General features: G+C 36.4%; 1 protein-coding gene across 26 annotated transcripts in view; it reads left to right on the top strand.

The window, feature by feature from the left end:
* MBD5 (methyl-CpG binding domain protein 5) overlaps positions 1–22,212 on the top strand; it is a 482,676-nt gene extending 460,464 nt beyond the window's left edge. For all 26 annotated transcript variants that reach the window (XM_035304984.3, XM_078327829.1, XM_078327838.1 and 23 more), the window contains 3 exons: positions 10,905–10,978; positions 18,582–18,657; positions 21,623–22,212. In XM_035304984.3, the coding sequence (XP_035160875.1) occupies positions 10,905–10,978; positions 18,582–18,657; positions 21,623–21,694 (222 nt within the window). In that variant the 3' untranslated portion in view covers positions 21,695–22,212. The remainder of the gene's footprint in view (positions 1–10,904; positions 10,979–18,581; positions 18,658–21,622) is intronic.
* The last annotated feature ends 1,483 nt before the right edge of the window (positions 22,213–23,695 follow it).

Here is a 23,695-nt window from a genome sequence, read left to right as displayed (position 1 = left end):
TCTGACCAGGGGGAGATAATTATGCACATTCCCCCATATGATGAAGAAACATAATTTTTCATCTTCTTGGGTAATAAAAATTACTCTTACAGGTATATATTATTCTCGCAAAGAGTGTATTGTATAAAGCAATCTCTGCTCAAACTTTCACTGGCACTTAGGTTTAATGACAGGAAACCAAAAGCATTTTGCCAGCACAATAAAAGGATTGTCTTTCTCCGAATGACTAGAGGGTCCTAAAACCTTGCTTATAATGCCTAATATATACTTGTCAGGATACACTCTGGGCATAATGTTTGTACATTTGATAAGAAAATGACTTCCATACCCCTATTCACAAAATATTTTATTCTCTATGCTCTCTGAGATCAGACAAACATTCTTTAGGTTGATAAACCTAAATATTTTTGACAGTTTATTCAAGAAATAATTAGAAACAGAAAAATTGGGCTTTTATGATATAAATGGAAGTTCTACAAATACAAGATGTAGACATTGAACTGTTTTACAATCTCTGTGCAAACGAACTAAGTCTTTTTTATGTGCCATTTTACCAAAAGCTTAACTAAAAAAAAGATTATGGGCTTCCTTCCCTGGAAACATTCTTCCTGCCCTAAATGCCTTGTCTAAATATCTTTTTATGCCCTTAGGAGAATAAAGGCACATACTTTAAACACATTTCGCATTAAACAATGGTCTAGATCTTCTGATTAATCTCTGAAAACTCCTGAGACTGAGGTATTCACTGATGTTAGGGGAGATGTACTTTAAAAAAAGAGTCCAAGAAACATTTATTTTTCTTCATTTAAATAAGCAAAGTAGTATGTAGTATTCATTCCACTACAAAATAATAATATTTTAAATCCAGATTCTTCTTAATTTTGGTAATAGATGAATCATAATAGGAAACACAAAATTGTTGCTGTAAATTCATATATTCCTCCTCTCACTGGCTGACCTTGTAATTTTGCAATCTCAAGTAAAAACCTTTATATCAAGATATACTATACATTAAAAGCATTTTTAGTAATTCAGAGAATTTAATTTGAAGCACACATTTAGAGGTAAAAACTGAAAACATGCAATAGAATATTCATGATAATACATGAACATTTATCTACCATTTAAAAAGCAAGCTATAACAGCCTTACAAGCTCTAAGGGCTCAACATTTTAAAAAAAAACCTCTGATCTTTTCAGGACCTACCACACTTTTGCACATAAATAAACTAAGTACTACTTCATAAACATTCTTGTTTCCTCTGTTGTTCACAAAACAAAAGACTTGCTAATACGTTATTTCGTGATGCTCCGTGAGTCAAGGTTCTCATTTTGTTAACACCAGGAAAGGTAAACTTTCAAACAAACAGGTCTGTCTGACTTCAAGCCAACTGTCTGATATATTGATCACCCTAGTTCATGAAGAAAAAAATTAAACTATGTTCAATACCTGTGTAAGACAACACATAATGTATTTCAGAAAGATATCTAGTAGGACACTTTTTAAAATGTGTATTCTTATTCAGGTGAACCAGTTTTGATGTAATTTTATTTATGTAGAACTCCTTAATGCCCAAGAATGTTAGATAAAGCCTTATGTGTTAATAACTAAACTTCTGCTTCTAGGAAGGTCAGCATTGCCTTCGGTTAACTTCTGTATACTATGGCAATGCCTGACGTTTTTATAAAGTCGAGCAGAAAGACAGACTGGTGTCAAATTTGTTTATTATCGTAAAACTTTTCTAATTCCCCCTTGCTAATGTAGAATGTGGGCTCATTTTCCATAGTGTTTATCTTTGTAGTGTCTATGAAGAAAAAATTTGCCAAACAATTTTCTTACATTATCATTTTAAACTTTCTTAGCTTAGCTTTCATACTATTTCTGTGTCCACCAAAGAATCCATGATTCAGATCCCACCAAATAAAAATCTATGTTAACTCATGTTTTAGAATAGATTATTACCCCCCACTCTACCCCACAACCTATCATTTATTATATTCAGTTACAGGCTTTGTTCTCAGCAAGCCACTCCAAATTCTTTATAGAAGCAGGCAAAATAACAAGTGTAGATAATTCATTAACAGGATAGAAGATTACTATTTCAAAACAAGCTGGGTGCCTCTCCTGTTTTCAGGTTGCTTGGTCTCTGGTCTAAGGAAGTCAATGCTGTGTGATCAGAGCACTGATATTTGCCAAGGGCTGAGACCTCCCCGTTGTCAATACGTTAATATTTTAGCAGACACTCTTGGTCATAATAGTAAATGACTTGGTCAGCTTATGATCTTAGAAAAGCCTTTTTGGTCTTTAGCAGCATATTAAATGTAGCAGGTTACTGATATGCATTAGACATGTTCTGTAGTTTCTGAGATGATTTCCTAAAAGGTATGGTTTTTAGACATCAAATACTGTATAAATACAGTCTACAGAGAACTAGAGAAAAAGCAATGTGTAGCAGAAAGAGGCATGGGTTTGGGCACTCTGATGTGAGCCTAATCTTAGCTCTGCCAGTTACCTAAGAGGTCCTGGTAGGTATATTAATCTCCTAGAAGCTGCAGGCTACTCACCTCTCAAGTGAGAATATTAATTTCTATTCAAAAAGATGCCTTAAAAATTCAATGAAATACTAGATTATTATCTAGCTCATCAAAGCAGCTGAGTAAATATTAGCCTTCCATTCTCTGCCCTTTACGTTAGACAGTCTTATTAATTTAGGTTCCAGCATTATGGAATTGTGGTAATCTGACCTTAGTTATTGTTTACCTCTGCATTGTCCATGTATAAATGATTTATTAACCAGGTTGAGAGTTAAGGCTTTTAAGGATTATATTCAATAAATGAAATAGTTCATAACTATCTTTACGAATTTCAGCACATGTACAAATGGACATATTGAATTATAAGTTAATGTTAGCTGTTCATTTCAAGCAGGAGTTCTACTTGAAAGCATTTTATGAGCGGGGTGCAGTGGCTCACGACTATAATCCCAGCACTTTGGGAGGCCGAGGCTGGCGGATTACAAGGTCAGGAGATCAAGACCATCCTGGCCAACATGGTGAAACCCCATCTCTATTAAAAATACAAAAAAATTAGCTGGATGTGGTGACGCACCTGTAGTCCCAGCTACTCAGGAGGCTAAGGCAGGAGAATCGCTTGTACCAGGGAGGCAGAGGTTGCAGTGAGCCAAGATCACCCCACTGTACTCCTGCCTGGGCGAATTGCCTGTATGTATTACTTGCCTAAGATTGAAGCTATGTGACAGTATTGGGGGATATTATGTGCCTTGTATTATACCACTCAGGAAGTGCTATCTCTATCCTAATATGTTTTTTCCCTTGGTTAGCAGTTTGTAATAAAGTGCATTCTGGGAGATAGTTATACTTGTTCTAAATAACTGGTTCAAGTTTCTCTCTGAACCATGAACCCTTTATTGTTTGTGGCTCAGTGACCAAGAATAAAGACCTCAGTGCTGTGCTCCAGAACATAGCCATAGCCAAACAGATTCACTTCCAGATCTTGGCATAATGTTAGGGAATTATTGGGAAGAAAAATGGCTACCTCTGATATTACACTTCTATGCCTTAATATGAAAATATTTTTAAGCCTATGCAACTATGGGGGAAATGGTTATCTTTATGTACTTCTTTCAATAACTATTTAAATATAGAGAAAATGCTCTTGTTTTCTAAAATATATTTTACAATTGTCATCTGTCATCTTTGATTTTATGTTAACTAGCCTAAATGGGTTGCCTCTCAAGCAGTAATAATCAAAAAATAAAACTTATATTTTTTCTGCATAGATTATTTTTACTTTTTTAACATCCTCTCATTGGTCTTCATATATCATTGCTCTTACATTTGATGTATATTCTGACCCAAGCCAAATTTAAGAAAGAATTTATTACAAGACCGGCACCAAAATGTTTCTTTTCAAAGAAATGACTGTTGTTGGACAGGTCCAGAGACACCTGATTACCAAGAAAAGGTCTACATCTCTGTTCTACACTCCCTGATTAAATGAAGACATGTTTTTCAAAGCATTAGTGGGTAGGGTGTTCCTTCTTCAGAATTACTTTTTGACTTTTTTCCAGACAATAGTTTCTGGCAAGTAGAGATAAAAACAGCTCTCTGAAGAGTCATTCAAAACTGACAAAACTCATCTTTATTAAAACTCATAACCAAATTTATTTGGGGCAATAGGCTTTCTGTATGTCAGTTCAGCATCACACACACATGTGTTTTGACAGCATGGAGCATAACCAGAGACAGCCTACCTCGCATTCTGGGGGTGTGTAACTTAAAAAGTGGAGCCCGGGGAACTAACTCTGGGAGGTGCCCCCTCCTGTGATGTTCAGACATTTTACTTTGAAGAACGTTCTTTCTGTGTTTATCAGTGTTAGCTGTTTGTATTCTTTGGTACTATAATTCTCTGTTGAGAGTGTTCTTTGTGTATTCACTTTGCCTTATGTATTTTCTTAACCACTGTTGGAAATGAATCCTTTTCTCTGTAACACAACATCCGCAATATTGAGGTTGCATTTTGGCTGGTGGTGTGACAGAGGCAATCAATGCCCTGTCAGCACCAGAATCTCCTTGAAAGGGAGCAAAATCATTTTTCAAAAGTAATAAGAAAGATAAAATCCAGGCCAACAAAGTGAATTCCTAATCAGAATTCGAAAGATAATAAAAATGAAAAACTAGCAAAGATCACAACTGTGAATATCAAGAAAAAGACTAAGCTGAGTAAAACAACTGTAAACTTTACTATAGTGAATTCTGAAATATTGTAAGCTTTTTTTTTTTGAGCCAGATTAAAGAGGAATAGGAGGCCTATCTTCATTTGCACAGGTAACTGAGCCTGACACAGAGTACATGAGCTTGTTCATACAATTTCAGATAGAAAACAGGAAATAGAATCCCAGGTCTGAGGCAACTGTATGCTTCTGTTACAATAACTTTTCAACTTTGTTTTCGTAGAAATTGCAACTTTATCCAAAACATTTAATTCTATCTATGTGTTGTGGATTGATGTGCAAATTGTTGTCAGATTTAGAATAGACTTACCCCCATCCTGTAGTGTAGTTCCCCACTGCTTAAAAACACTGCTATCCAAAGTGAAGAGGAAAGAAGCACCAAAAAAGGCCTCAGATAATGCCACTGACTAAATTGTGATCATGAGAATTTGGTTAGTTCATTTAAAAAATGGGATTCTTTTAAAGGAATGACTAGTACTCTGCCATGAGAACTATTGTACTATTGTTGGAAAACAACTAGGTTCATCCTTTCTGTCACAGGTGAATCAACTTTTTACCCTAAATTATTTATCATTTAATATTAATTCCCAGTCTTTAAAAAATATTGAAATATTGCACTTAAGTTAGCAGGAATTTTTTCAGTTTGAAGATGTTATTCTTTTAAAAAAGAATTATTCTTAATATTTACTATTTAGTAAATGTTTGATAATGAATCTAATAAATGCCTCATATTTGCTTACTACTTCAGAGCTGTGAATTTCCCAGACTTCAGCTAAAGCTGCATATTACATGTATTATTTACTTAAATTTTTTATTTAAATGTATCAATTAATTTATTCAGTCAGTAAATATTTATTAAGCACACATGTACTAGGCATTATTCAAGCCAATTTTTAAATTTAAACAACTTTAGTTTTATTCTAGAATATCATATATGTAAAATCATAATGTTATTTGTATTTTTCTAAGGTAAATTTATATGACTAATATAACTATTCAAATGTGCAAAGGGGGCTGGGAACAGTGGCTCACACTTGTAATTTCAGTGCTTTGGGAGCCTGGGGTCAGAGGATCACTTGAGGCCAGGAGTTCAAGACTAGCCTGGGCAACATAATGAAACCCCATCTCTACAAAAAATTGTTAAAAATTAGTGGGCATGGTGGTGGGCATCTGTGATCCCAGCTACTTGGAAGGCTAAGGTAGGGTGATCACTTGAGCCTGTGAGATCAAAGCTGCAGTGGGCATGCCAAGCATGCCAGGCATGGTGGTACATGCCTGTAATTCTACCTACTTGGGAGACAGGCAGGAGGATCACTTGAGTTACAAAATTCAGGTTTATAGTGAGCTATATATATATACATATACAGTGTGCTATATATATATGTGTGTGTGTATGTACATGTATATAGGTATACCTATATATGTGCACCACTGCACTCCAGCCTGGGTGACAAAGTGGAGACCTTGTCTCTAAAAAACTAAAAAAGAATATTTAAAGGTTTGTCCATGTTTTACCTAAAATACTTGGAAGGCTACTTGGAAGGCTAAGGTAGGGTAAGGTATTTTAAAATAACTTTGCATACTACCGGTGGCACTTTGGACTGCTTCGGTGTTAATAAAGCACCTTCATGTTCGTGGTCTTTTTAGATCCTTTTAATGACCCATAAAGATATGCAGAATTATCCCCATTTTACAGATGAGAGAACTGAAGCTTGGAGAAGTGGCATTCCTAAGAATACAAATCACAGGTAGTTAAGCCAAGTCCCAACCCTGGTCTTCTATTCTAAGTTTAGTACTCCTTACATTATACCATTCCCCAACAACAGGGCTTTGTAGAAATGGAATGGGGAAGTAAAGAATGAAAAGGGGAGCTTCAGGTCAACTGTCATCTGTGTTATGAGCTCTGTGATGTGGCTAGTGCTGCATTATTCTTTGACGTTTTCACAACAGCTCTGCTTCAGCAATAAGGAAAAGAAAAGAATTCACAAAAAGAGGTGTTATCAAGATTAAAGCCTGTGGAAAAATTTAACATCATCTCCAGTTAACCAGCTCTATTTAAAAGTGATCCAGGATCATTGATCCAGGTTCTTTGAATATGTACTATAACTCTCTTTCAAAGGTTGGTTTGGCTCTCTGAAAGGTTTATGTCTTCTTTTGTCAGACTTAAAGTTGCTTCTGAGATACATGAGGTCCCACTGTGCTGACACCAAATCAAAAACTTAAATAAATTACCAAATGTGTAATATGGGCCTTCTGAACAAAATAAGCAAATAAGCAACCAGAGATTCATCCTTGTTCAAAAAAAAAAAAACTCTTAATAATCCATCACATAGTACTATCTGGCTTTATGAACATGTTTCTATCCGCACTGAACAAACCATAAGACTATTTATGTAGAAGAGTTACTATAACTAAAAAATTTAAATGAAAGAAGAGTTTTTATTAGTCAAAAAGTGTTGGTAAGGCACGATGGCTCATGCCTTTAATCCCAGCACTTTTGCAGACTAAGGCAAGCAGATTGCTTGAGCCCAGGAGTTTGAGATCAGCTTGGGCAATATAGTGAGACCCCTGTTTCTACAAAAAAAAATTAAAAAAATAGCTGAGCATTGTGGCAGACACCGGTGGTCCCAGCTACTCAAGAGGCTGAGATGGGAAGATCACTTGAACCCAGAAGGTTGAGGCTGCAGTGACCCAAGATTGTGGCACTGCATCCAGCTTGGCAAACAGAGCAAGATCCTGGAATGAACGGAAGGAAGGGAGGGCGGGAGGAAGGGAGACAGGGAAGGAAAAGAGAAAGAAGAAAGAGAGAGAGAAAGAAAGAAGAAAGAAAGAAAGAGGGAAAGAGAGAAAGAAAGAAAGAAAGAGAGAGAGATAAAGAGAAAGAAAGAGAAAGAGAAAAAGGAAGGAGGGAGGGAGGGAAGGATGGAGGGAGGGAGGGAAGGAAGGAAGGAGGGAGGGAGGGAGGGAGGGAAGGAAGGAAGGAGGGAGGGAGGGAAGGAAGGAAGGAGGGAGGGAGGGAAGGAAGGAAGGTAAGTAAGAAGAAAGGAAGGAAGGAAGAGGGAAGGAAGGAAAAAATATTTAACATTTAACGTGTATATTTATAGGTGAATAAGCGAACTATGAATACATATAAATTCCAGGTAACTTTATGATTCTTAAATGGCATGAGTAAAGAGTTACAACATGATGGCGAGTACTATTGGTATCATTGTTACTGGCATGAAACTGTGTGGATAGATGAGTAAAGATAAATGACAAAGCCCTCCCCTAAGTTCTCACTAAGATCGAGTTAAATAATTTATGACACTCCTGGTTTGTGATTGTACAAAAATACAAGATTATAATTATAGATGAAAGTATTATCTTAAATTACTTCCTCCTTTAGTGTAAGTTTTATAAAAATATTTGTGTGTGTTTAACCTTTTTAATGTTACATTTATGTATTTGATTTCCCAGTACTTTTTAAAATTTACAAGTTAGCTAAGCAGTTTACAAGGGAGTGTTCATTAAATATGATTTCTCTTTAACTAGAAATTGAATTTATTTTGTTATTATCTGATACCATTTTTGGTGGGTATCTTTAAAGTTTCTTGAATATTTTTCAAATGTATGATTATTTTTCCAGAAAACACACTCTTCATATATATTTCACAATACAGTAAAATGCTAAAATCCTGAAACAAACCAAACTTTCTTCTGAATATGTATGATCTTGTTATACCAGAAATGCACAATGGTATATATCTTATTTATGTGTACTTTCAGAAAGACTATCTTTGCTTTCTTTTTTGAGGTCATTTAATTCTTTATAAATAATATAGTTTATTATAAGTTTATTACAGCCTTAGAGGCAGATTTAAATGAAGAAACCATGGTAGAGTATTAGTTCAGGAAAAAAACTCCTGGAAAATTATTTAAGCATAAAAAATTTGAATATAAATTTGGCCAACTTGTCATCTAAATTTTGTAGAAATACAATTTTAAGTAATTTGACCTAAATTTTTGAGTGTGCCTGTGTGTGTGTGTATTTTATATATATGTGTGTGTGTGTGATTTTATATATATAAATGCTTTTTATATAAAATGACTGTATATTTCCATGTATGTTGGAGCTGGTATCGTGGAGAGAGGTTGAGCACTTTGGAGTCAAACCTGAGTTTCAGTTCTGGCCATGTTATTTAAATGCACCAAGTCCAACCTGTAAGGATACAAAAGTAATACTAGTTTGCAGTAGTATCATATTAAATGATAAAGCAGTGCCATTTACATAGCATATGCACAAGAAATGTTTTTACTGTCCCTTATTCCATAATTAATTAAAAATAAAAATTGACTCAAAAAATAGTTTGATTTTTAAATTAAGACCAATGGGGTAAGTTTTAATTGCTGTGTCTTGCTTTGTTTCATTGTGAATCTGCATTCTGTGAGACCTGATCAATCCCTTCTGAGATCCCCCACTACAAAGTCTAATAGAAGTTTGTTATATTGCACAGCTTCTTTCCTGCTGCCAAGAAGCTTATTTAAATATAAGTGGAGTTATTTATTGATTACAAAAATGTAATAGGCAAAACATCTTTCATATCCTCTTCATGTGAGTGAATACAAGATGGAGGCTCCTTTCTAACATGAAATGTGAAAGTGCATCTGGCACCGTTTTTTTTTTTTAAACAACACATGGATACATTCGGCTCACTTTAGCTTTTCCGGTGGTACCAGTAACCCAGTAGGACACTTTTCTTTATGTGAAGTGTTATTGGAACAAAGTTGTGTCTTGTACTGACACACAGTGAATTGGGTATGTATAACTTGTGTGTATAAGACATTTGGATTCCTTCGGGCAAAATACAAAAACATGAAAAGAAAAACATTTCTATGATTTGACTGTTTTTCTCACTGAATATTAGAAATGCTTGTTTTCAGACTTAATAATGACAACCTTTTGTTAATCATAATTGTGTTCTAGAGTTGAAGGGTCATAGAGAAGTTATTTCTAAACAACATTCATGAGTCAATCTTGAAGTTACAAACACAAAAGTTAATAATAATTTCCTTGCTTGTTAGTGTTTATGTTTTTACTCATGAGGCATTTTGTTTAACTCTGTATTTTTATATAACAGTGGCTTGGGGGTTGGAGGAGAAATGGGGGTAAAGTGGCTGGATTTTACCCCAATTGAATGGCTGAGGTACTTGCCTTGAAACTATGCTTACACAGCAAACAACGCTATTTTTACTTAGATTTTGTGTGTGTGTGTGTGTGTTTACAGAATAAAAATAGCCATATTTTTCTAAAAGTGTTTTTATTCCCAAGTCACATACAAGCTTTCCTAATTATTAATTGTTTTTATTGTGAGGAGATGGCTTCAAGAACCACGATAGAGATTCTCAGGGGTGTGTGGCAAAGGCTGCACCCTCCACACACGCACACATATCCCACCACACTTGGAGACTGACCTCTGTTGAAGTAGCAGACCACACACAGACTGGCAGTGATAAAGCAAGACAGGACAGAGGACCCACAAGGCATAGCAACACCCTCTTCTCACGTTTTATGGCCTCTGCAAAGCCAACTGTGTACTAGGTCATGATCATTGCTGTATGCTAGGATAAGTATTCAACTTATCACATCTTAATTCTCATAGCAATTCTAGCAGAAAGGTAGGTATTATTGTCCTCATTTTACAGAGGAGGAGACTTAGGCTCAGAAAATGTGTTTTACTCCTACTAGCAAATGAAAAGGTAGGATTCAAACTTTGATCTGTTGGCTCCAAAACCCACCCACTTCGCCAGTTACCACTCTGATATCACAGTAATCTGATACTACAGATTTGCAGTTGCTAAGAAAGTGAGCCAGGATCTCTGATTTTTATGATGTTGTGAGTTGAAGGTTGTTTAAATTCCAGATGCTATTCCCAAAATATTAATTTCAAAATGTTGACAATTTTAAAGCCAAACAGCTTTTCACGTCCGTTGATGTTGCAGCCTGGAGTCACAGAATCAACCTGTAATGAGGACAGAAGATTTGACAGGACAGTGAAGGTTAAGGCTCCCCTCCCCTCCAGTGCAGCACCTGCTAGTACGGCAGGAAAGTAAAAACCATGTTTAACAATCACAGGTCTGGGTAATGTGGTTTGGTCTTCATACCTTCACTCAGGTGGAGCCCGAGAAGTTGAAGACACTCACAGAAGGTTTGGAAGCCTACAGCCGTGTCCGGAAAAGGAACAGAAAGTAAGCACTTTTAAAACTTTCACTTTGTTTTTCAAGGATATAATTTACTGTTTTTCCATCAAAAGGACAATGAAATCTCACTGATTCTGTCCATGTGGTGGCCTGCCTAAGTAAAGTTTAATATTTACCACCAAAGAGGACCATTATAGACAAGCCAAATTAGTGATGTTAAAAAACATTCTCTAAACAATTTCTGTTTACACTATGTGTAATATTTGCCTCTTCTCTTTCTTCATTACCTGCATCTCTATTCCTCTCATTTAGTGGAAAGTAAAAAATAATATTCTTAACATATAGCAATTAAATAGGCTCTGAAAGTGTAGTGAGTCAATCCCTTTGCAATTCAAATACTTTGGGGGGTAAATACCCCTAGTTGTATACATGCAAATAATTTTGGCAGATTACTTGTCAAAGTGATGCTAAATAAAGATTTTTTTTGTTGCATCAGCGTTGTGGACTTGAAAGTAGGCTTTCTTTGGAATTATATAACAAGAAGTTGAATTTCAGGCCAGTATTCAAGTTTTTCTAAATCTTTGTTTTCTGAGTAAATGTAGTATGATGTAGTACGGACAAACAGGTAATATTAGAAACACAGTTTTTACCGTGTTACAATGTACGTTCATATATCATATTAAGGTAGAGAACTACAAGTGTGCTTCTCTGTATGTACCTAGAAAGCTATTTAAAATGTGTAAATTGATATACCTGTTCAGTTGCTATAATAATTTCCATGTTATCAAGCAACCAGGAATTATATATGAATTAATTTTTATTCATTACAAAATGATCCTCACATTTCCTTCCAAACATTGACACATAGGCTTAATGTGTTTATATATTATCGTCTTTTCTAAAAATACCATTTTAACTTCTGTTTGTACATCAAGACTTATAAAGTGGAGATCAGAATGATTCATAGTGGATCTTGCATAAAAGGCTTATATAATGATATCAGTAATATCTATTAAAAAGCAATGTCTTTCCCTTTTGGTGTTTCCCATAATTCTGGCCAGAGGCATAATTTTAGAAGTTAATGAATCTTGGGAAGACTCTGCACCTCAATAAAAGGTCTCTGAAAAGATGACAGCCACAAAGGGCAAACCCCTATGTCTCTATGTCCTGGACTCCTTTGGAAGGCAGCAAATTGGTACTAATTGTGTCAAGGGCCAAGCAAATTGCCAGATAACATCCCTCTAGACCTAATGAGGAAAACAGGGATCAAGCTCCCTTCCACTCTTACTTGCTGTGCAGAGCTTAGCAACAACATAAAGCCACTAAAATCAATACAAGGTCTGGTTAAAAGGAGGAAAATTGCAAATTGCCTACATCACAAATTTGCGTTGGGCCAGTTGCTGTAAAATATTCAACAGTATCCATTTCTTTGGTGTAAAAGATCCCTGAAAATGTTTCCTATGGTGAAACATGCCAGGTACTTGGATTATATACAAAATAAAGTTAATAACAGAAATAAAATAACTCTTCCAAATATTCAAATACAGTCCAAATATTCAAACGCACTGCCTTGAAATGAGCTGGATTTTCCCCATGTGTTTGCTATTAGGCAATTTCTGAGAGGTAATGAGTAACAAACTACAATTTAAAATTTTTTCTTCAAAGCCAATTTACTATTTGTAGTAAATTAAGGTGGGTGCTATTTAAAGGAATTCTCCTCATGATAACCATAAACTTAGAGTATAGATTGAAGAGGTAAAAGTAGAAAATACAAAGCTAACATTTATAAAAAGAACTTTATTTACCATACTATTGTCTAAGCAGACAGATTTTCCTTTTTGATGCCCAGTAGAATGCTTTACATTTTGCACATGTAATTGCAAATTCATCATTTTATTCTCCCAGTCACAAGATGGGCCAAAATTACTGAGCCCATTTGCAGATGTGGACACTCAGACTCAAATAGTTTAAATAATTAGTTGAAAATCCCACAACTGATAAATTATATGTTGAATCAAATCATTTTTTAATTTAGGCATTTATTCTCAATTTAAGGAGACAAATTTAGCAAAAAATCTGTGCCAGGAACAGTGCTACAGTTCCTAAAGCTCACTGTTTAGTGAAAGAGACAAATGCAGAAACAAATAATTAAAATGTTAAAATTGCAACGACAGCAATATATATACTATATTTTGGGGTCACAGGCAGGGAAAGGAAGGGATTCTAGAGGAGTCAATATCTGCACCAAGCCTTACACACTACCTAGGCATCAGCCACACAAAGGAAACAAAGACCAAGATGTGGTGGCACAGTCTTTAGATGAGAGCAGCAGTTGGATTTGGGGGACTGTAAAATATCAGATGGGATGTTGTAAGAAGTACAAGCAGGAACCAGATCATGAAGGGTCTAGTAAGGGCCAATAGGATGTTTTATTATTTTCCAAGTGCCAAAAGGGGGCAGGTGGTTGGATTTTCACCTTAGGTATGGCTGTGTAGGAGAACAAATTTTAAGGCAACAGTATTGAAGATAAAGAGATTGTTCAGGAGCCTTGGCAGAATACAAGGGAGAACAAGGACCCAAACCAGGAGATGGTGGAGTTGGGGATGAGAATGGAAGAGAAGGAATGTGGTCAAGAAATATTTAGGAGGTAAAATAGACAGAACACGGGGTGATTGATCAGAATTTGAAGGAATGGAAACAAAATCAATGACAGCTCTCAGGTTTTCAGCTTGGGTGACTTGGTAAGTGGTAGAAACACTGACTGAAATGGAGTTTACAGGGGGAAGCTATTAAGTACAGTTTGGGGTGCCTGCAGAATAGGCTGGACATGCATGTCTGAAACTGGGAAGAAGCAGTATTTGAGAGTGTCCAAATGACTGCGTCACACAGAGATACTTTGACCAATTTGAAGAACAGTAAGCTAAAAATTGAACATGTGAAACAATGAAGAAGATGGGAAGAGTGGTCAGTAAGGAGGAGGAGAATGAGGGGAAGTGGATAGAGTCTCAGGAGTCAAAGACGGATAAAGTGATCAACAGAGGTCCAGTAAGAAAAGAACTGAAAAATATCTCCATTAGATGGGGCAATTTGAAGGTCATTGGTAACCTCAGTGAGAACAGTTTCCAGTAGAGTGATGTACACATAAAGTGGCCATGGGTTGATGATTAAATAAGAATAAGGAAATGGAGAGAGGAGATGTAGATTATTTACTCTTCTTTCTACCCACAATGTGAAAATTTCCTAATAAATGTTAAGAAAGATTTTTTTAATTGACAAAGATTTGACTGCTTTTGTAGACTGAAGGAAAGAAGAAAAGAGGAAAAGGCTGAAAAAGGAAGGTGGCATTTGGAACAATATAATTAAGAGGTTGGCTTTTACCTGGACTCAGATCCTGTTTCTACCACTTCATAGCTGTGTGTTCACAATCCCTGAGCCTAAATTCTTCATTTCTAAAATGGGTGTAATCCTACTTTAGGATTGTTATAATACAGATAATATAGAGAGAGCCTCAGCACAGTACTTGGCACATGGTATTTAGTAAATAGCTATTTTTATTATAAAGATACAGGTGAAAGAAACAAAATTGTGTGTTATTTTTCCCAGTTGAAACATTCTACCACCATATTAGATGTGTAGAATTTTATGTAGTCATTTTAATCCTCAGTGTCCTCAAACTGTACAACAAATAAATATCTTTGAACATATGTTCTAATTATATCCTAGTAGTAACATATTTATTTAACACATTACTTAGGGCAATTTTGTACTTAAAAGCAGAAATAGCTTTATTAAAGAAAAATTCCATAGCTTTTACATACATTATGATTTTCATTTAAGTGAGGAACAAATCTTCTGTCTATGTATACATTTCTTTGGAAACCTGAATTTTTGTGAACCTGGCAAACAATAAAGTGATTAAATGAGTCACACTTTCACTTTAAAACCAAGGAATGATACTTACCATGTTAAATTTTCTTACATCTGCATTCATCCTTCATAGATTCAGCTTTAGAGTTAGGATTCTTGACTTTTAGGTCTCACTCAAATTTGTTACATACTATATGAAGTGAGTCACTTAAACTCTAACCTGACAATGTAGAACAACTTGCAACTTCTCATTTCCCTTCTGTTTCTTGTACCATTCATAGATGTGTACCTGGCTTTTTAAAAAATTAATGAAGGTAAGGATAATGTGTGACAGTATAGGCAATGAAGTTGAGAAGTGGCAATTATCTCCATTAATAATTGGAAATGTGATTATATGAACATCTATTACTTAATCAAGTAGGTTTTAGAGCGTCCATTAGTAAAAATGTTTATTATTAAATGTCAGCGGGGAATAGAAAATAGTAGAAGAAACTCCACAGGGAGGCCCTCTGGACTGGAAGACTGCATTTTGACTAATTGTTCATTTCTTGAATTTGTGGAGTTTTGTCCTTCCTCTTGTAAGTTCATTCTGACCTGACCAGTTAGCATAAAAACTGATCTGCAGATCTGACATCTGGGAGAGCCTCTCTTTGCCTCTCAGATCTCCTGTTGTGTACAAATAGCTTCATGCCCCACATCTATGTATTTATTTTCTCTCCCAAAAGTAGTCATTTCTCCCTCTATTAACTATTAAGGTATGTTAAAGGTGAAATATACTAATTTAGCTTGAATTAATGCAAGGTGTTTACAAATATTTGAAATATCTTGAAGAATGAGATGACAAAATTCATGAAATTGGTTTTTTCAACACGTGATGTTGAATTGTTTTTGTGCTTGAGTGGTAATTGTTATTGCAGTTTTTCATGGTTAGGTAAAAACTTTTTCCTATGACTCTTTATCTGTTACTTTTGAAAACTCTAGTCAAATATCCATTTTCCTCATTACAAAATTAAAATTTATTTTACCAATTATCCCTAGAAGTTATGAAGTATCACATACGAACAGTTGTCATAATACCTATTCCATCAAATTGTTGTAAAGATTAAATGAGATAATATATAGAGAGTTTTAATACAATTCTTAGCACATAGACATTTTTTAGTAAATAACAGTTTTGTTTTTGTTTTTGTTTTTTTACTAAGATTAAAGGTGAGAGAACCAATGTTTGCTGGAGGTTTTTCATTAAAACATTGTAACTTCATTTTAAATATTTAGAACTTTATATAGTCAATTTTAAACTCATATGATATTATCAATATTTATAAGAAATAAATGTCTTTTAAAACTTATGTTAATACATCAAACTTATGTTTATATATTAATACAAAAGAAATAGTAGGCCGAGCGCAGTGGCTCACGCCTGTAATTCCAGCACTTTGGGAGGCCATGGCGGGTGAATCACAAGGTCAAGAGATCGAGACTTTCCTGGCCAACATGATGAAACCCTGTCTCTACTAAAAATATAAAAATTCGCTAGGCACAGTAGCACCTATAGTCCCAGCTATTCGAAAGGCTAAGGCAGGAGAATCTCTTGAACCTGGGAGGTGAAAGTTGCAGTGAGCTGAGATCATGCCACCGCACTCTAGCCTGGCCACAGAGTGAGACTCCTTCTAAAAAAAAAGAAAAGAAATAGTAAGGATAAATTTATTTAACACATTACACAAAGTGTGATATTGTGGGGCAATGTGGCAGTGATAATACTGTCAGAATCCTTGCCAAGCAGCCTGCAAAAGGGGCCCCAGCCCAGCCCCAGCAATCCCTAGGTGGCCTTGCAGAGGGCTCCCAGGACCTTGCTTAGCAGACACCTCATTAGGAAAACAACTGAGACTGACTCCATGAGATGATCAGGGCCCCTTGAAACTGGAATGGGTAGGTAAATGGAAGACAGTAGATACACAATAAAAACACTTCTTATATACCAGTTAGAAGGAATGCATAGATTATACAAACTAGTTGGTATTTAAAACAGTTATAAGGAGAAAAAAGGCAAGTATGTATATCATAACACCTTTTGTGTGTGTGTGTATCAAAAAAACACATAAAACAATACTAGGTGCTGTTCATGGATAAATTATATAAAGTATAAAAGCAGACTAAAAGTTGAGGTGATAAGGTGAGAGAAAATGGGACCAGGATGGATAACAAATGGGAATTCCAGCTTTCTTTCTTTCTTTTTTTTTTTTTTAATATAAAAGACTTGAAGGAAGTATGTAATTTATTAACATGTCCTTCCAGGAGGGGAATATGTTGGGTTTATTTTATTCTATATACTCCTCTGCATTTTTAAATTTCTAAAAATAAATGACAAAAATGTAAAAGCTAAACACTAACTTACACAGCCTGCAAAAGGTAGGAGAAAAGTGGTTGATGCCATATTACCTTTATAATTTCGTTAAAACTAATACACTAATTTTTCCCTTCAGTTAAACTGACCTAAGTACATATGTTTTTTTGAAACAGGACCATCTGGGCCAGCTTTGGACAAATATTTTTATTTAGCAAATACATAGAGTATCTATGGTATGTCTAGCACTATAGTACTCAGGGGTGGAAAACTTGGAGTTCTCAAAGTGTAGACAGAAACTCAGTGTATGCATTGTCCAGTCATGGTGTGTGAGGATCAAACCTAGTGAAAGATGTGGTATACTGAATAAAGTTCAAAAGTGTTTCAAAACACTATGCTAACCAAACTGAATATGACAGTAAGTCAAATTCTTCCACCACTGCAAATTTCCAGTCTCCATGGTTGATGCTGAGATAGGACTTAACTCATGGAAACCCATGCTAACCACCTGTAATGAAAACGTTACCTCCAGCAGCTTTCCTAGTAATAGGATGAATGAAAAGAATCGCCCTAGTACTTGGGGTAAAAAAAGGCGGGGGGTGGGGGTGGGGTAATTATTTATTTGCATAAAGAAGGAAAAACAAGTTAACAGTCAGGATGGACAAAGTGTGCATAACCACAGAGGTGGGTGGCATGAATTTACCTGATTTTAGTTCAATAGCTTCATAGATATAAGCTTCAAAAATGGTAGATGTACCATGTGTGTAATTCAGGCCAAATATGTGTAATGGAATGCTAAGTGGAGAGAAAAGGACAGAGAAGTGATAGGCACCCTGAGGCCGTCACTCTTTCTCTGTTTAAATAGTTACATCATTTTGGTTTTTGCGAAAATGTGCTGCGGGCCAGGCTCGGAGCCTCAGGTGCGTCAGAGTTAAGCTGTTTCCCACCTGGAACGTGCGCCCGGATTTCAGCCTTCGCTTGCTCTGGAGCCAGGTCGCTGCAGAGAGGGCAGAGGGAGCTCCCTAGTGGCCAGAGCCTGCAGTTCAGCCCCTCCGCCCTTCCTAGTCTCTCACAGCCAGGCTGCCTGAGAAACATGAAGCACTGCAGGGCCGGCTGGAGCCAGGGAGCGTGAGCTGCATCTCTGGGAGAGGGAACCCGTGGCCCAACTTTCCTCTCAAATCACCAGATTGTGGGAGAGAAAAAAGTCCATCTCCCCGCCCCCCAGTCTGTTCAATTTTTTTCAGTAGTTCTGTGACTTTAATCATTAGTATTCAGTGGTAAGAATCTCAGAGTGATGTTTTGTCATCTGAATTTTCCAAACGCGATTATAAATTGGCTTTCTCTGGTGGAACTGGTTCTTTTGTTTTCTGATTAGGAAATCAAATTGATATTTTGTTTCTTTAATTTTTTAATCTGGTGTGTTGTTTTCATTAATTCCAGAAGTGGAAAGCTAAATAACCATTTAGAAGCTGCTATTCATGAGGCCATGAGTGAACTGGACAAAATGTCGGGGACTGTAAGTTAATTTATTTTTCCATTATACTGTGTTTCTTTGAAAATAAATTGTGTTGCACTTTTTGGTAAAGTCTCTTGAATATTGTCAAACAACTCATGTAGCAATACTAAATTAATAGCCTGGAAAAAGAAGACAAATATCAGAAAAGATTCAAAGTCGCTTAAGAAAAAAATAACCTGCCAGCATTAACTATGTCTTTCTTCCTGAGATAAGTAACTTTTGTTTTGCCACATAACATTCTTTCAGAATATGAGCAGCAAAATATGAAAGTTCAAACCACAGCTATCTGCATTTGACTCTGTGAATGGCTGTGGCCATTACTATTGCCTATATATTTAGTAATGCAAACTTCTCTCTGTCCATTGAACCAAAAAGTGAAATTAAACAGTGGGGTCCAGATCAAGAGTATATGGACCTCTCATATACCATTTTTTTTTTTTTTTTTTTTTTTTGAGACAGAGTTTTGCTGTTGTTACCCAGACTGGAGTGCAATGGCACGATCTTGGCTCACTGCAACCTCCGCCTTCTGGGTTCAAGCAATTCTCCTGCCTCAGCCTCCCGAGTAGCTGGGATTACAGGCACACACCACCATGCCCAGCTAATTTTTTTGTATTTTTAGTAGAGGCGGGGTTTCACCTTGTTGACCAGGATGGTCTCGATCTCTTGACCTCGTGATCCACCCGCCTCGGCCTCCCAAAGTGCTGGGATTATAGGCGTGAGCCACCGCGCCCGGCCTCTCATATACCATTTTTATTGAACTGTGCATATAATAGCATTGATTGTGAGAAGTTTGACCATTATCCTCTAGTTCACACATTGACTGATACAAATACTTAAAATATAATTTTGGTAATCTCCAAAAAAATGTAAATTATCTAAGGCTATTTAGCATGAGAAATAATTTCTTTTCCTTGACCTTATGTTACAGGGTTTTCTGAATCCCAGCAAACCATCCAATGGCAATTGGATGATGGAATTAGTATGGGTTTTAGAGATTTTGTAATCCAACCAAACCATCATTTCACAGATGGGTGAATTGAAGCCCTGAGACATTAAATTTCCTGATAAAATTATAAGAAAGATCTAGATTGGGGATTATTAAACTCAAATGTTTTCTAGGGCCAGGCAGATAATATCACTAAAGTGGGCCAGGTATGGGAAAACAGCAGTTGGAATGGATGAGAAATGTCAGTGAAGATGCATGGGTTAGGGCAAGCTACCAGTCTAGAGGCTCAGCACAGTAAAGGCCATTACCCACTTGAGTCTGGTGCTGGTTGAGGAAGGAGTTGCTCCACATCAGGGCACAGATTCTTTCTGTATCTAATGTCCACCTCTCTTAGGTCCTCAGAGTGCTCCATTATATCCTTTGCATTTTGCCTAGAAGGTAAAAGAAGAAAGTGTGCTAAGAATACTGCCAGCATAGGTTTTATGAGCCAGGGCTAGAAGCTCATTCTGTTAACTTTCCACTGACCTGACCTAATCACAAGGCCTTCTTAACTCAAGTGGAATAGGAAATAGAGCATAGAATGTGCCTGCCCAGGAGAAAGAGAAAGGGCATGCACTCTCTCCAGAAGGCATTCCTTCCATGTTCCAGCAGATCTTAGATGTGGGAAATTGTGTTCACGTTGCAGGTTCTTCCCATTTTTCGTATGAAACTAGAAATCTGGAGGTAAAAGTTCTTATTTATATGTGTTGACACTGTTTTTTAAAATATTAAAGTGCCATATGGCTAAACAAAATACCATTTCAGACCACATTTGGTGCACAGATTACTAGTTTGCTGTCTAATTATAAAAAGTTTCTTTCCTCAGTTATAAAAAGTTTTGGCTCTTTACTACAGACTAGTGGTTTTTAAAAAAATGTGTATGGAGAAGATTAGGAGGAATAGGCAGATTGAGAAACCCGCAAACATTATATAAATTTTTTAAATAATTTTTTTAAAGCATTTTGCATTTGCGTCTGGATAGCATTGCCATTTGCTGTTGTCTAAACATTATTTTTGAGCATGTAATTGAACCAACTTGTCGTGGATCTTAAGAGCTGATTGTACTCATCTCTGCCTAACTCTTAAGTTCTGTGACATAAAGTTGGGAGCTTGAAATTGACCAGGGTAAAAGTTTTACACCACGGAAACTGGCAAAATGCTACAATGGACTTGTGTCCAAATGCGGATTAAGCATTTTCTACACCATTGCCTTGGGTTCATCCTTTTTCTCCTGGGTCTTGGACCTTGCTCCCTTCCACCAATAGCTACAAGACAATTTGATCACTCCCTCCTCCAAATTATACCTGCTGTCTAATGCTGCTCAGCCACTGCTCAATCTGATGAACAGCACGAAATGTTGCTAGTTCCTGCATTAGTATGTAAAGAAAGATGAGTTGTATTAACTGCTCCTCCCAGACTGCCAACAGATGATAGTGGAATTCTCTTTTCCATTTTGATTCTTCTCATAAACGAACATCCTTGGGCTGAGCTATGTGTGCATGTTCTTATAATTTGTGACCCTTCCTAGTCGTTGTAAAATAAGTAAGGTGACAAAGTGAGAAAAAATAGAAGCATGTTGGTGTGTAATTATTCACTCTTCCAGGCTGTAGTGAAATTGATCATCTAGGGTCTCTGACAGGGAAGGCTTTACTTTTGTTTTAAATGGACAATGGGGGTAGCAACTGCACATTGCATTTCCCATACTTGATTTTGTCCAGTTCGTCCTTTGTTTTCCACTGTCTATTGGCGCCCCCAGAGTGTTGCACTGCTTATCAGTTTCTAGTATTCTGCATTCTCTGTAGTGACTGTGGGCACACTGACATCTGGGGTCTTGGTAAACATTTCGAGTGCCTGAGGATATCAGTAATTGAAAGTGAAAGCCAGAGTCTATTCTCTGCCCTGTTTCTTTGTCAGAAATTGTATGGTGTTTGTGATTTCATCCTCTGTTGTTGTTGTTTTCTTCTACCTTTTTATTTCCAGGTACACCAAATCCCACAGGGTGACAGACAAATGAGACCCCCCAAACCCAAGAGGAGGAAGATCTCCAGATAACAGAGACTACTCCACTAATGAGCAGTGTTTATTAAAGGAACATGCACAGATGTATCTGTATATAGGTATTGATATAGCCACTGTTATATCAATATTTAGATTATGGCAGATAGCTACCACCACCACAGGGTGCTAAAGAAACAGTGATAGAAATTTTTTTTGATCAGGAAGGATAATGAATGCTGGAAAAACCAATCAAAATCTCTGTGTGATGAGAGTGATAAATGGTCAAGATTACTGAGAAACTCTTTTTCTATAATACTAAATTGTGATTACAAGAAATAGTCCAAATGTTTCTGAAGAATTTTCAATGTTGTATATAGAAAATACAGAATTTCATGGTGATATCAGAAATGTAAATATTGTACAATATTGTCATGTACAAGCGTACCTAATGCACACTTTATCTTTTATTGTACAAAGAAATAGTGTACAAAGTTCTTTGGTTTCTATGGAGTACACCTACCAGAGACTACCAGTGTAAAGTGATAAATAAAAATACAACCTAAATGCTTTTCTATGATAATGTAAAAGATGCTGTTTTTGTATTTAACAGCAGAGAAAAGGCATGATGATGTAATATCTGAATTAAGACATACACTGCACACCACTGAGTGTCCATTTATATTGTCTGTTTGGAATGAACCTTGCCTGGAAGCACTGGACTCAATTTTGGGTGTCTAGGAAATTGCAGCCTTGCAGATTTCTAAAGGGATGAGAGCTCACAGGTCTAAATTAAGAATTCAGAAACTGCAACCATTTGTTGCATATTTTTTTTACCTAAGTTTTAAAATAGAATAGGTTTTATAAAAAAAATCTTAGATGGAATATTTTACTCAGCCATTTCTGTAGTTAACATTTGATAGCCACCTGTTAAAGCAAATAGCTTATACTGACAGCACCACTGCTGGTGCTCAGAGTTGAGGGGGTTTTTTGCAAATGATATCTGACAAGATAAAACTTTCTACTTCCGTACATGGAGGCAAAAGCCCCACTTTGCAACCATTATCAGAGGTAAGGTTGATTATAATTCATTTTTTTGTAGTGGCGAAAATAAATATGAATCATCAAAGCGAGTTTCATACCCATTCGTCAGTATTACTTAGTCCAGAAGTTAATTAAGGTGGCTTACAAAATTATTAGCAATGGCAATTTTTTATCAGTATTGTGTAACATATCAGATTTATTTTATTTAAAGAATTATTTATACCATTAACAGATTCTTATATATATTAATGTGGCTAAAATGTGCAGGTTAAATCTATTAACCAAATTATTTATATTATATTAAGTAAGAAAAAATGTGAAACAAATGTAGAGAGAAAATACTACATTACAAGTATACAAACCTGAAACTGTGAGCCATTGTAAAGTACAAGGTAATTAATAAGAAATGTAGCACAACATAATTTTCCATCTTCTCCTCACAATTTTTGTGGTGGTGGTATAACCCTATCTTCCAGGCAGTTAGGCAAAGTTTAGGCTTCCAGCCTGACTTCAAATGATAGATGGTCAAAAGAAGGGATCTATTATCCCTTTATTCTTGGAACCACCAGTCTCTGCCCCAAACCCTTAAGTCCCTAGAGAGCACTGCCTTGTCCTCTAGCCTAGGGCTCACTCAACAGTCTCCCACTCAGGCTGCTAGGAGGTTCTCCAGTAGCAGGCTTAGCACCTCAAACTGACCACCACCTCTCCTACTGCTCCTTTCCCACTCGCCCCCCAAACTCCTCAGTCCTGTCATGTAGCAGAGTTCCAGTAACTCAGGAAAATGGAGACCAAGGTCATTCCTTGAGTTGGCTTCTTGGGGTCACAGCACAGAGCATGCCACCTGGGCTCACTTTTGATAGCAACAGCTCTTAGTTATTCCCCTAGGTCTCCTGTGTCTCTCTGTCCCTCTGTTCCTACTCTCACCTCTACACCCAAGCCTAATGGAATGCAACTGGCTATCCTGGGCTTCATGACCTCAAAGTAGGAACCCTTCCTTCAGGGGGTAGGTTCATT

The sequence above is a fragment of the Callithrix jacchus genome, chromosome 6 (genome assembly GCF_049354715.1).
Source record: "Callithrix jacchus isolate 240 chromosome 6, calJac240_pri, whole genome shotgun sequence".
Classification (NCBI taxonomy): domain Eukaryota; kingdom Metazoa; phylum Chordata; class Mammalia; order Primates; family Cebidae; genus Callithrix; species Callithrix jacchus.
The sequence above is the reverse complement of the archived record's forward strand: the minus strand, read 5'-3'. Positions and strand labels throughout refer to the sequence as shown.